This window comes from Ctenopharyngodon idella, chromosome 8 (genome assembly GCF_019924925.1).
Source record: "Ctenopharyngodon idella isolate HZGC_01 chromosome 8, HZGC01, whole genome shotgun sequence".
NCBI classification, from domain to species: domain Eukaryota; kingdom Metazoa; phylum Chordata; class Actinopteri; order Cypriniformes; family Xenocyprididae; genus Ctenopharyngodon; species Ctenopharyngodon idella.
Genome location: NC_067227.1, coordinates 20,209,684 through 20,224,020, shown reverse-complemented (window position 1 = coordinate 20,224,020; position 14,337 = coordinate 20,209,684). Strand labels below are relative to the sequence as shown.

At 36.6% G+C, this 14,337-nt stretch overlaps 1 protein-coding gene across 2 annotated transcripts in view; it reads right to left on the bottom strand.

The window, feature by feature from the left end:
- Nucleotides 1-14,337, bottom strand: part of si:dkey-91m11.5 (PH_BCR_vertebrate and RhoGAP_Bcr domain-containing protein) — a 49,179-nt gene that overhangs the window by 2,539 nt on the left and 32,303 nt on the right. For both annotated transcript variants that reach the window (XM_051903535.1, XM_051903533.1), the window contains 13 exons: nt 12,600-12,725; nt 12,324-12,485; nt 12,102-12,221; nt 11,739-11,814; nt 11,468-11,572; nt 11,287-11,361; nt 9,323-9,420; nt 9,095-9,214; nt 4,384-4,443; nt 3,173-3,282; nt 1,852-1,991; nt 1,553-1,687; nt 1,356-1,461 (listed from right to left, as the gene is read on the bottom strand). In XM_051903535.1, the coding sequence (XP_051759495.1) occupies nt 1,356-1,461; nt 1,553-1,687; nt 1,852-1,991; nt 3,173-3,282; nt 4,384-4,443; nt 9,095-9,214; nt 9,323-9,420; nt 11,287-11,361; nt 11,468-11,572; nt 11,739-11,814; nt 12,102-12,221; nt 12,324-12,485; nt 12,600-12,725 (1,433 nt within the window). The remainder of the gene's footprint in view (nt 1-1,355; nt 1,462-1,552; nt 1,688-1,851; nt 1,992-3,172; nt 3,283-4,383; nt 4,444-9,094; nt 9,215-9,322; nt 9,421-11,286; nt 11,362-11,467; nt 11,573-11,738; nt 11,815-12,101; nt 12,222-12,323; nt 12,486-12,599; nt 12,726-14,337) is intronic.

The following is a 14,337-nucleotide window of genomic DNA, read 5'->3' as shown; positions in this document are numbered from 1 at the left end:
GTACGATGATTTTGGCCATGATTTGACTGTCTGAGACAAATTTAGTGAATTCCTCTGATACTAGGCCAAAATCTGAAGTCTTTGGTCGACAGTTTGACATGTTTGCTGACAGCCGATTAATGACCATTGCGATCAAATTTTACGTCCGACAAAATTCTGGCAGTGTCAGAAGATTTGAGGCACCGTCCTGCAGTGTGTCTTCTCCTGCGACAACCGTCAAATAAAAAAAAACAATGGGAGCGCAGATCCCGATGACGCAATTAGTGAGACAACAACAAACCACCACTTGCTCCACACACACGTCTTTGCCACCATTTCTATCCTGCATATAAATGCAGCTCAGTCACCGAACGTGTTACGGATTGATGATGTAAAACCTTGGATGAGTCTTCTTGCATGCGTCCCTTTTTAACGCATCTTGACTGCCATACAGTCTGACGTTAATGACAGCTAAGATCTTACAGTGTGACATGGCTTATAGCAGGGATCATGTTTGTACAGTCTGACAAGCAACAGTCGTAAAGGGCTGTTATAAATCGTACTAGGGCTGCGACAATAAATCGATGCTTCTCAATTATTGGTTCGATTCTGAAATTTTCCAAATGCATCATGATTCTCTCTCAAATCGATTCTGAGCTTAGTTTTTAACAGCAGATGGCGCTTTAGGCTAGTTTTTAACCGCACGCTCAAATGCTCGCAAAGAAGAGCGCTTGTGCGTTCAGCGGAGTCTGAGAATGTACTCGCACCTCAGAATGCATTTATGACGCGAGATTAATGTAAACAGCCCACTGCAAACAACCTTGTAATTCGCTTCAACCTTTTTGAACTTTATGAATGATTATTTTAGTGGTGTGTGTAAGGAACTGGAAGCAAGCAGAGTACGGCTGTTTCTAAAGCACGCAGTGCCATCTGCTGTTAAAAACTAAGCTCAGAATCGATTCGAGAGAGAATCGTGATGTATTCGGAAAATCTCGGAATCGATTCAGAAGCATTTCTCAATTTGCGATGCATTGATTTATTTTCGCAGCCTAAATCGTACAGTGTGCCACCAGCTTTAAGAAAAAAAAAATACATGTATTTAATTTATTTACAGTTTAATATTTCCTTCTGCTTATTAAAGACTGGTATAAATTATTAGATTAATTGTGATTATTCTACTCTGTTGATAGCCCTAATTTGCATATAGTTTTTGGAAAAAACAAAAAACAAAAAAAACAACACATTTCTAGTGCACTGCTATGCGGTAGATAGGGTGGTTTAGGTGGTTTCTATGATATTTTGGTTCCTAGATGGGGATCGGGTTTTCACAAGCACCAGTCATATTATTAAACATTGATTGATGGGACAGTCTTCACCTTTTCAGATGGTCCAGCAGAAACAGAAAGGTCAGCAGGTTGGGTTCAGGTAGTGAGAGCAACAAGTTGAGCATACAGCTTTCTTTTGCTACACTGTCCGACAATGCTGAAGGAAATTAAAAAAACAAGAATAAATTATTAATGTGAACTGTTTTATATAAACTATTAATAATCGTAACTTGAAAAACTCAACTGACCAATGCCTTCAGTGAAATTTGCATAGAGTTCATCGGTGAAGAGGGGCTCAGGAAGCTCTCGGAAGTAAAGCTTCAATGTTCCAGCAATGGCATTCACGTCCATCTCGCTCATCATAACTGAAACGTCTTTATTGTCTGTTAAGTCACAAAACATACTAATTTTTAGCCATATCAAAAATGCATATAATATTAAATATATAATATAATAGATGTATTAATTGTATTTTAATTAAAAATGATTTAATTTAATTTAATTTAATTTGTAGGTTCATCCCTGCAAGAAGTACTACAGTACTCACTGGCATCAAAGGCAGCTTTCAGGGCCTGGATGTCTGTGGCCACACCAGAGACACGATAGATGCCCACTTCCTCCATCCCTCTGCGCTCAATCTCCTCTACGCACTGTCTCACAATGAGAGGCACTTTGGAGTGCTCCCGTCTGAGAGGAACAAACACACATGAATCAACAGCGTCTGGAAAATACATTTCAGTTGAATACAGTTTTTCAGTATTAAAGCTGTAAATTCTACGACCACAGAAAATTATGGGAAATCTTTTGGCACATTTCTGCGACGTATAAAAATAACCAGCATATTCAAAAAGCTTGTTTATTTGTTCACTATGAAAGGAAAAATTACTTTGTGGTCTCAATGTTCTCACAGCCTATATTTAAACCTACATCTGCATTATCCTGACAGAGCATTCTGATATCCCAAAGTCAACATCATAATAAGACCACCTAAGAAAATGAACATTTTGTCCAGCATAAATCCATCCCAAAACTGTCATGTTTTTTTTTGTTTTTTTTAAAAACAACTATTAGAGGGCAATATTTCACCCTTATGCATTGCAGTTAAACTATGAAAAATGCATATTTGAGAGTCTAATTCCTAAATCCACAGTTCTGTTTTTATTGCAGTCCTCTGAGGGAAGCCCTTGGCAAACCCTTGCCTTTAATAATAATTTCTTCCTGTTTCTCAGGAAGTCCATAATGGGGTTGCTTTCTGTTTTCCGTTCTGCTTTTAAGATCCCTTCTGACAGAGACCACCTTTCCTCAGCTTTATTAAAAGGAAGTGTCCCCCTCCTTATTTTTTATGAGCCCTCATTTGAGTCATGTGGGCCTATGAAAACACTGAGAAGGGTCCCTGTGTCCTCTAAACTATGGGAAACATGGCTGACGTCTGACTGGTGTTGCTCTTGGAGTGAGAGATGTGTGAGTGAAACGTGACTGCTTTTATTATTGAATCACGATTGACTTTTACAATACAATACAACTTTATTAATCCTTAAAGGCGATGAAGCATTACTCAAAAACAATGAAATTTACCAAAAATAGGGGGGTTATGGAGTAAAAATAAGTCATATTTGGCTGGTCATGTGATCGTAACATGGCAGCCCCCATGAGGAGACCTGCTCCATGTAAAGAAAAACAGCTTTTATTAGGCTACTGATTTGACTGGAATAGTTTAATGTGAGTGGACAATTTAGAATTTTATTAATTTCTTTATACAAAACAACCTTTTTTAATGAGGAAAAAACTATATTATATCCATACTGTTTATTATATAATGTATTTTTATCAGTCATACACTGGATAGACTGATCTGTAGGTTGACTCACTTCGTGACAGCCCCGATTTTGACCCCAAACACTCCAGACTGTTTCCTGGAGGGCATCCTCTTCAGACTGAACTCTCTGCTGGTAAACCGCATAGACAGCTTGACCTCAATCTGGAAAGAGTGATGAATGTACACAACTTTTTTTTACAAAAACATCTCACTGATGAGAACAAAAGAGCTCTGCACCTATCAAATAATCAAGAATTAAATCACTGTAAGCTGTGGCCATCAGCTTAATATCAAGCCACATGACCAAGATAATCCATCATTGCTTCATACTGATAAAACTTGATGGTAGACAATAGTTAACTATTGATTGGGGGATGTAAGTGGATATGAACGGTAGTGTGTATGTGTCATATATATATAAAAACACACATTAGTGTTTAAAATCTTAAGAAATTAATACTTTTATTCAGCAAGGATGCATTAAATTGATCAAAAAGTGACAGTAAAGCCTTGACATGAGATTTCTATTTGAAATAAATGCTGTGCATCTGAACTTTCATCAAAGAAACTTAAAAAAATGTATCAAGATCCACAAAAATATTAAGCAGCACAAATGTTTTCAACATTAATAATTAGAAATGTTTCTTGAGCACCAAATCAGCATATTACAATGATTTTTGAAGGATCATGTGACACTGAAGACTGGAGTAATGATGCTGAAAATTCAGCTTTACCATCACAAAAATAAATTAGATTTTGAAATATATTAAAATAGAAAACAGTTCTTTTAAATTGTAATATTTCACAATATTACTTTTGACTGTATTTTTGATCAAATAAATGCTGCCTTAAACATGTGAGATTACTTATAAAAAAAAAATTAAAAAAATCTTTCAGACCCAACTTTTGAACAGGAGTGTATTTGTGAACAGGATAATTTGTGCAATTTTAGTTATTATTTTGACAAATGAAATCTACCGAAATGTATCTTTTATACAGCTTTAGGGAATAATAAAAGCAAAAACAATTCCTATGCAATCTAATTTAAATATCTTGCAAAATCAGCAATGGTTATATCATCATATATTCCACAGTTTTCTGCAATGACACAGCAACATCAATTATTCACTTCTCAGATATATACAGATGATCTTAACCAAGTGTACTGGCCTATTTAAATGGACTTTTGAACATTTAATAAAGTGATTGCTCCTATTATTAGTAAAGGTGTTATTATTATTGTGCAGGATGAGCCACACTGACCCCATTCATGCTGATTACTGTCCTCTGCCAGTCTTTACCCTGCAGCGATTGAGGATCCAGCTGTGAAAATAGGGACAAATGTCAATCAAGAGGATAATCCTTATCTGAGTGTGATCCAAACACAGAGTCACCTGCTAAAAATGGCAGCTCAGTGAACATGCTACTGGAAAGTATCTACTTTTTACAAAAAATAAATAAACAATAGAGCTGAGCCAAGACAAATTAAGATAGCTGTCACAAGTATGTAAATGATGCAGATCAATGCACAATACTCTTTCAAAAAATAATTAATGGAAATGCACAACCGAAAGAAACTTATGATCCAAACGCTTTCCATTCTTTATGATATGCCCATCTTTCCTAGTCTTATGCCCAGTATTACATAACGTCCTCGTAGTCCGTTGTCAGTACCAGTGTCTCTAATACCAGGATGTCAGTTTGTATTTATTGTGGTCTGTTATGGGTGTTGTGACAACATAATTTACCAGCTTGCTGCCAAACGAAAGAACTGTATTGATTGGTTGGTTTTACTCATGCCAACAAATCTGATTTATCTCATTTGAGAAGCGACTGGTACACTAGAACATGGTGAAATTACAGCAACAATCAAAGCAATATTCTGTACACAGATGTTCAGGGAACATCCAAAGTGTTCATACAGGAGATGCATCTTTTGTATACATCATACATGAGTACTATTTTCAACATTGATAATAATAAGAAATGTTTCAAATCAGCATATAAGAATGATTTCTGAAGGATCACGTGACACTGAAGACTGGAGTATTGCTGAAAATTCAGCTTTGCATCACAGGAATACATTACATTTTAAAAATATATTCAAATAGAAAACAGTTATTTTAATTGTAATAATTTTTCACAATATTACTGTTTTTATTTTAATTTTTTGATCAAATAAATTCAGTCCTGGTGAGCATAAGAGATATCTTTTAAAATATTAAATAATCTTACTGAACCTTAAACTTTTGAAAGGCATACTGCAACAGAAAAATATAAAATGTGTTATTATAAAGACAACAATTGTTTCTAAAATTAAATAACTGGCTTTAACATTGTCATTGCACTAAAGAAAACTCTTATTGTTGTTATTATTATTATTATTATTATTATTATTATTATTATTATTATTATTGACAACACAGTTTCAGTCCTTGATGTTGATTAGTCAATAGCTGTGTTTATTCATGATAAAGCACGACTATGACCGCTTCACCCAACGATTTAGTGTATCACTGTGCAACACCTTTAGCAACATATATATTGGAAGAACTAAAAGGCCAACATGTTTGAAGTAAATTTTGATCTATTAGGCGGCATAAAAACTGATGAGTGGTTTGCAAAACAATTTGGAGAGACTTCTGAAAAAATGAACCATCATGCTCCAGTGCTGAAAAATGGCAACATTCGAGACAGCTCGTAATGAAAAAAAAAAAAAAACCTTGCAGCAAACCCGTCGTGCCTAACAATGGCCTTCAGCCGTGACTAATTCACAATACAGCACGGCCTCTTGTACCTTATATAGATATATATCCCACAAAACTAAATACAGATTTAATATCTTACTTATATCTTAGGTTAACTATGACAGTCCTAAAAATACATTTTGACCCCCAGCAGCCCCTTGCTGCCCCCTGGAGGTATGAAATCCATGCTGTACACCAGGGTGTCTCAACATTGCAGTCTTATGTACTCATTCTCAAGCCTTAATAGTTTTCAAATCACAATTTCTGCTATATAGTTTTACCAAAACAATGCACACACTACTCCTTTACCGATACCACAAATACAGACCAAAGAAAAATGTCCTTGCAGTGAATGATGGTAAAATCCACATCAAACACTTCACAATCTTAATTCCTAACCAGCCTGCTTAATAATAATCATCTCAAAGAAAGTTAATGAACTGAGTTTCTCATTTCCAAAATTCCTCACGAGGGAGTGAGGCTCTCGTTACCTTCTGCCTGAGCAGCGTGTTGCGAACTCTACCCCAGAGTCGAGCCCCAGTGCTGGGACCTCTCCTGAGGCCAGTATCTACCTCCTCATCCTCCTCCTGTTTCTCCTCTTCCTCCACGGCACAGCTGCTAATGAACTCTTCCTTCATCAGTTTATTGCTCACAGCCTTCATTCTACCATAATGCTCTTCACCATTCTGGATCTGGTCCTTATTGCCCATCTTACTCAGGTTCCTCAGAGGAAGCTACTGTTATTGACAAGAAGCAGCAGGATACAGGAACACGAATCCCTCCCCGCTCACAGAAGCACAGTCAAATTCAGATCTTCTAGCACAACGGCCGGCTGGCGTTCCATGTCATCCTGAAGCAGTGCGTGTTTTGGTATAACTGTTCTCATGCTCGTCTGGATGAACCTGTTGTTGTGAATATCTTGTCTGATATATTCTTGAGTACACACACACACACACAGAGCTCCCCTGACAGAGCTGTTCCACAGATGGAGCGCTGGGATTAACTACTGAATCTCCACCCACCCTGATGATTACAGTGTGGCAGCTGACCTACCAACAACATATTCAAGATAATTTCAAGTGTTTCGAATGGTGTTTTTCTGGTTACAGCACTGAAACGTGGCACTTCCAAAGTTTAGGACAATATTATGTGCTTCCAATCGTTATATATCCTGTCATAATCATTTGAGAAGAAACTGAAGCTTAACTCTATACAAACAGGTATAAAGGATCTTGCTTGGAGTGTTTGGGGTAAACAACTGACAACTATACAGTCTGTTGCCACAAAGGAAATGCTTATGGTTGCCATGGCAACAAAGAGTCATGTGATTAAGACAAAAGCTTTCATTTGCTGATGCAGACTCTTCATCCTCCCATCCGTAACTTCGCACCTGCCCCACTGGGACTCTGTCAGCGTGTCATGTCCCACTTTCTCTCTGGAGCGCTTCCAAACAATCCTGACAACAATCCATAGTACAGTCCCTCTAATCCTTCTCTAGCACAACACCTAAGCATTTCCCTAGGGCCACCCCTCTGCTGTTTTCTCTGGTGACACGACCACACCACCGCATATGGCAGGATTATCTACCTGAACAACTTACCGGCTTTGTTCTGTTCATTGCACTAGGCATTAAAAATGTAAATGCTTAGTCACTATGTGTAAGCAGATTATACACTGCCTTGTTTTATCCTGGGATGTATGACTAATCGATAATGAAATTAATTGACAATTTCACTGCTGATTACTTGAATTTGCGCACAGAGAAACAGTTACATCACTTTACAGTAGAAAAACATAGTTCTATGGGGAAAAAAGCATTTGAGGACACAAAGCTTAGTTTCATGTTGGCATGACCTTATTTTATATACTTTATTTTTAATTTTATATAACATAATTTAACTTAATATTGAATTTAATTTGTTCTTAATTTGTCCTTCTGCTTTAAGACTGGACATTAAGTACAATGAAATAAAACTTTTACCTGATAAAATAATTAAATCAAAGATATAAATCAACAGATTAATCAATTAATAAACATATTTTAGTTGCAGACCTACTAAAACGTACTACCGTTACAAAAAAGTACTGTGAAAGAAAATCTGAGAAATTCCAAAATCTAAACAACATTTTACAATATAACTGCAGTGTTCAAAAATTATTTGCGGTGCTGTTAACTGTCTGGTGTTTGTCGGCGCCGATAGCCTCGTGGGCAGCGCGTCGACAAGTGGCGCCTTCGCGCTTTGGGCGACCTGAGTTTGAGTTCTGGCTTGCGGTCCTTTCCTGATCCTGTTCCCCCTCTCTCTCCCACTTCGCTTCCTGTCTGCATACTGTCCTATCACAATAAAGGCAAAATGCCAAACAAAAAAAAAAAAAAAAAAAATTGTCTGGTGTTTGTTGGTGAGGTCATCCCTGGGGTTTGTGATCACTGTGAGGAACCACTGCTGAAATTATATGAGCAGTTCACCATCTCAAAGCTCTTTAATACATGTAAGTATCATTTAAAGGGTTAGTTCATCCAAAAATGAAAATTCTGTCATTTATTACTCACGCTCATGCCGTTCCAGACCTGTAAGACCTTCGTTAATCTACGGAACGCAAATTGAGATATTTTTGTTTAAATCCGATGGCTCCGTGAGGCCTACATAGGGAGCAATGACATTTCCTCTCTTAAGATCCATTAATGTACTAAAAACATATTTAAATCAGTTCATTTGAGTACAGTGGTTCAATATTAATATTATAAAGCGACGAGAATATTTTTGGTGCGCCAAAAAAAACAAAATAACGAATTATTTATTGATGGCCGATTTCAAAACACTGCTTCAGGAAGATTCGGAGCGTAATGAATCAGCGTGTCGAATCCGCAGTTCGGAGCGCCAAAGTCACGTGATTTCAGCAGTTTGGCGGTTTGACACCAAAAATATTCTCGTCGCTTTATAATATTAATATTGAACCACTGTACTCACATGAACTGATTTAAATATGTTTTTAGTACATTAATGGATCTTGAGAGAGGAAATGTCATTGCTCCCTATGTAGGCCTCACGGAGCCATCGGATTTAAACAAAAATATCTTAATTTGTGTTCCGAAGATCAACGAAGGTCTTACGGGTGTAAAACGGCACAAGGGTGAGTAATTAATGACAGAATTTTCATTTTTGGGTAAACGAACTAACCCTTTAAAGGTATCCCTGGATGTGATGAGTGGACATACTGAGCAAGTATACCTGAATCTGTCCCTTGGCCATGATGCGATCCATGTTCTCCCCATCATCCCTGCACTGTTTGACCTTACTGTAACACAGCAGTCTGAGGGTCTGAGAGCCCTCCAGCTCAATCTCAAACTCCTGTGAAAAGAGAGTCCAACCTCCATTTAATCACACCATTCAACTTGCATTATAATGTCTTTTCATATTTAAAGCTGCAGGGTGTAATTTCTTCTCAACAGTTCTGACCTCATTCCAGTTTGGCTCTGTGGTGTCTCTGTACACACGAGTCTTAGCTTTGTTCACAAAGTAGCCGAAAGAGTCCACCTCTAGTGTACAGTACAGATCTGAGGTGATAGAGGGAACAGACAACAAGCTGGTTACATATAAAACCATTTTTAAATATAAAAAAAACCCTGAAAATTAAAGTTTTTTTAACACACAGTATCTTTTCCAATTAAAGTTAAAGGTAAAAGTATAAGCTTAGACATCAAGTATATTCCATTATTTCATTTTATTTTATATTTTTATTTTTTTGTATAATTTACTGAATAAAATACATTAAAAAAAAAAAAAAAAAAAAAAAATAAGATCACAGAAATAAATAAGCCATCAAAAGCAGCTGTTTTGTATAACACTTAATATTTATAATATTAACTATAATATTTATTTACACTAGTTTGGAGTCAGTAAGATTTTTTTATGTGACCTCTGGAAGTCTTTTATGCTCACCAAGACTGCATTTGCTTGATCAAAAATACAGTAAAAACAGTAATAGTGAGATATAATTACAATTAAAAATAACTTTAATATATTTTTAAATGTGATGTAATTCCTGTGATGGCAAAGCTGAATTTTCATCAGTGTCACATGATCCTTCAGAAATAAATCTAATATGCTGATTTAGTGCTCAAGAAAAATTTCTTATTATTATCACGGTTGTGCTGCTTAATATTTTTGTGAAAACCGTGATACATTTTTTTCAGGATTCATTAATGACAAGAAACCTCAAAAGAATAGTGTTTATTTGAAATGGAAATCTTTAATATAAGTACCATTATGAATGTCTTTGCTTTGTCACTTATAAAATGTCTTTTACTTTGTTTTGTCACTTTTGATCAATCTACTGTTCATTAGTAGTCGATTCTGCCGGAAGAGTGAACTTTGACCTGACGCATGACGTATTGACGAACGTGGAAGCGCAGAGGATAGAGCAAAGCAAAACACCAGTCACGAATTGGAAGTCTAAAATGAGAATTTTTAAAGAGAAATGTCAGAGGAGCTTGAGTTTGTTACCCAGCCCTATTTGTTTGAACATCGAGAGGCGTCTATTCTCACCTAAGATTAAGCTACTCCTACATCATACGCCGAAATCTAGTGATTATAGTCTATAAAGTTATAAAAATGTATATTTTTCTTACAAAAATGCATAGCTTTGCTTCAGGAGGCCTTTATTAACCAACTGGAGCTGTATGGATTACATATATGATGGATGGATGTGCTTTTTTGGGCTTAAAATACCAGTTACTATTCACTACAATTATAAAGCTTGGAAGAGCCAGAATATTTTTAATATAACTAATCGTGTTTGACTGAAAGAAAAAAAGTCATAAAGTCATATACACCTAGGATGGCTTGAGGATGAGTAAATTATGGAATAATTTTCATTTTTGAGTGAACTAACCCTAAATGAACTATACTCTAGATTATTTATTAAACACTGTTTCAAATCGTGCCTAAGAGCAGCCTTCACTGTAACACAGCCTCTCTAAAGGCTTTTTTCTTAAATTGCCCACTGCATGTGAAGCGCTTTTGGTTTATACAGTCATGCCACTCAACCCTACACTGCATTAAAGAAGATTCTATTGGGGACAAAGGCTATAAGAAAGCAGAAACAATGAATGAGCGAGAACAAAGAGAGACGGAAATTAATGATAGAGAGTTAGATTTAAGAAGGAACGCAGTGTTCCCTGTTAATCCACCCGTTCCACAGCTGCTCATAGAGAAAACTCTGCCCAACAACAGCAGGGAGCATGTCAGGTGTTTTCATGCATGTGCGCACATATTAGGGAGGCATTCAATAATTTAATGATTACTGTGAGCCGGATTTCACTCCATCTAATTGAAACCACTGAAAAAAAAAAAAAAAAAAAAAAACACACACTGCTGCAGTCTCTTAAACTAGGTGAGACATTCCGTACCAGACAACTTACTCAAGCTCTGTTTCAGCCCTGTCGCAGAATGGACAATCACATTCAGGAAGCCATACAGCCCCGTGGATTCATCATCTATTAGGGGAAAAAGCAACTAAAGTTAAGACAAGCTTCAGATACAGTGGAAAGAAAGAAAATGCAAAACAGATCTTAATGAAACAAACAAACAAAAAACAATAACCTTCTTTATTGATTGTCAGAGGAACATTGTGAACCGTCTGTAGCTTCACGCAGGAGTTGGTGAGCATCTGCAGCTCCAGCGAAGTCAAAGAAAAACTCTTGAAACCTAGGAGAGAACATTGAGAAATCAAGAGAGACTTGGTCAGCGAAGCCACCAACATCTGAATTTAACTAATAAGTCACGCTCTCTGAAGGAAAAGAGCAGTTTATGGAATCCTGTTGGGATTTTCTTGGAAGTTAGGAAGGTTTTTGTGCGGAATAGCAGCGCTTACACTTTTTCTGCTGCTCCCGAATGATCTCCCTCCATTCTTCTCGTTCATAATCAGACGAAATAAGGAATGTATAGCCCTGAAATAAAGAAATAAAACACACAAGAAATGAGAACTTTTGCGAATAGCTTGTTTAAATTGTCAGTTTTAAACTCGGTGTGTTAGTATGTTTCATGTTTATTTTTTGATAATATAGTATAGAATTCTAATATTAACATTAAAATAGAAAATGATATTAGCGTGAGTAAATGATGTCAGAACTTTTTGGGTAAACTATCCCTTTAAGTGTCAAAAAACTTTTTAGCAAATGCAAACACAGATATCTGAGGGAAAAAAAATGTAGTTTTAGGAGATTTTCTGGTTCACCTTGCCATTCCTGTTACTGACTCTGAAGGCCATGCATGGAGACATGAGCAGCAGCAGCGATTCCTGTTCGCACAGTTTCTTTCTGAGGCGATCAATGACTTTACCTCCTTTACACATTCTCTGAACACATGGGAGAATGAAAGCAAGAAGAGATGGGGAACAGTTAACACCAAGCTGATTGTTTGCTGTAGAAGCGCATTTATGATTAATCCATTCATTTACCTTTTCTCTCTGGATCTCGCTCTTGATCTGGGAGATCCTAACCTTCAAACAATCTATCTCTTCCTCCGGTATCTGGGGGACCGGTGAGGACTCCGATTCATCAATGGTCTGAAAGGTGACATCAGCTAGTGGGATATACCACTTACAGTCATACTGCTGCCCCTTCCTAAACATGGGGAGACAGAGAAACCAGGGGTCACATATGTGATAATGAAGAATGAACTCTGAAATGTGGAATGTTTCTACAGAAGAAAAAAAAGTTTAATAAAGATTGACTTGCCCTCCGGTTTGTTTCTTCAATTTGGCGCAGAGCAGCAGGTCGGTAAAGAGGAAGACATGCCGAAGTTTCCGTGCCCCTTCTACTACCTCCACCATAAACTGGTCTCTGAGAAGCTGCCGATTCTTTAAAGACATTAGGATGACGTTAATATGCACGACAATATATTTAAAACATGAATGAAACTACTACGTGTTTTTATTTATGATATATTTCTATATAATTCCAGATAATAATCATCATAATAACACAAGTTCTAACAGACCATTTTCACAGGCTGTGATGACATGTTTTCACATAGGAAATCTACTTTTTTTTCTAATAATTTCAGGGTTTTTTTTTTTTCCATTTTATGCACACTCATAACACCATACTTTGTGTTATATCACCTCTGCATTAAATTACAGAAAAATAGTTACTAATGAGTGTTTCTTATAAAAGGGAGTGATAACAAATTTGACATTTTACTCTTCTGACCAATGTAATCAATCTCTCTCTGTTTTTTCCTCATTTAGGTCATTTCCTCATAAAGTCTCAAAAAAGCTATGGTGGAATTTTTTTTATATATGGTGGAATTTATTTTATTTATTCTATGAAAGTTAACCCAACTATGATGACTTCTGCTTCTGAAGACTCTGGGAATGTGAAAAGTGTCCCTCAGAATTTTTTTTCAAAACAAAAATAACATTGACACACTTAGTTTCATCTGTTCATCAATAGGGGGCGCTCATGTATTGTTTACTGCCCCACAAATCAGAGGAAGTCACTATTTTGCCTGGGGCAGAAGGTCATTTAAAGTAGGTGAGGAGGAAAAGCAGCCAATGAGAGGCTCAGACTCATTCACTCAAACGGAGGCATGACACACTTAAGAAACTGCGCTATTGTGGGTGAGTCAAGGGAGCTATTTTCATGATAATGATGGCAGCCTCAGGGGGTTTCAACCTCGGACAAGCATGGCTAGATGGGATTAAAAAAAAAAAAAAAAGTGTGATGGATGAGATGATTCACAAAAGGTAGATATGACGGTAATTACTTACTGTAAATCACATTAGAGAAAAAAAAAAATGTAACCTTAAATGAAATGAACAACAATATATTCTACTAAAAACAATAACAAAAACATAAATAGCTCATTTTGTCCTTAAAATAACAGTGATTTCAAAAAAGCTCTGTACGAGATGTTCCCGAAGATGTCCATCTCAGGTCATTCTTTATAACTGGGTGTGCATTTGCACTCTTGAGTGACCGAATCCTCAGTAATTGAAGGGTGTGTGACATATGTAAAAGACATCTGCTCTTCTTTTTATGGCTTGAACGTATGTGTATGTGTAGATGCATTCAAAACATTGGCTCTGACCTGTGACCCTGGCTTCAGTGAGTGTGTGTTTATCCCTTATGTTTAAACCTGATTTTTTTTACATCAGAATTTGGCCCACATGATATATGGGTACAGTATTGACTTTGGACACATTCAGAGACATCTGCTAAAACAGCCTAAGATGAGAAGCAACACATGGCCATGAACTGGAAATCCATCATCTCGCAGACAATAATTACACAGGACATGGACCAAGATGTCCTGTCATAAAGAAAATCCAATATTTTCTTTCTGAACAGCCATTGTCAGAGCTCTGAATGAAAATGTAAACATGCAATTAAAATGTATCATTTGTTTTTGGTGATATTTTACCACAAAATCAATAAAAATAGACTTGGAATATAGTGCACAAAAGATAT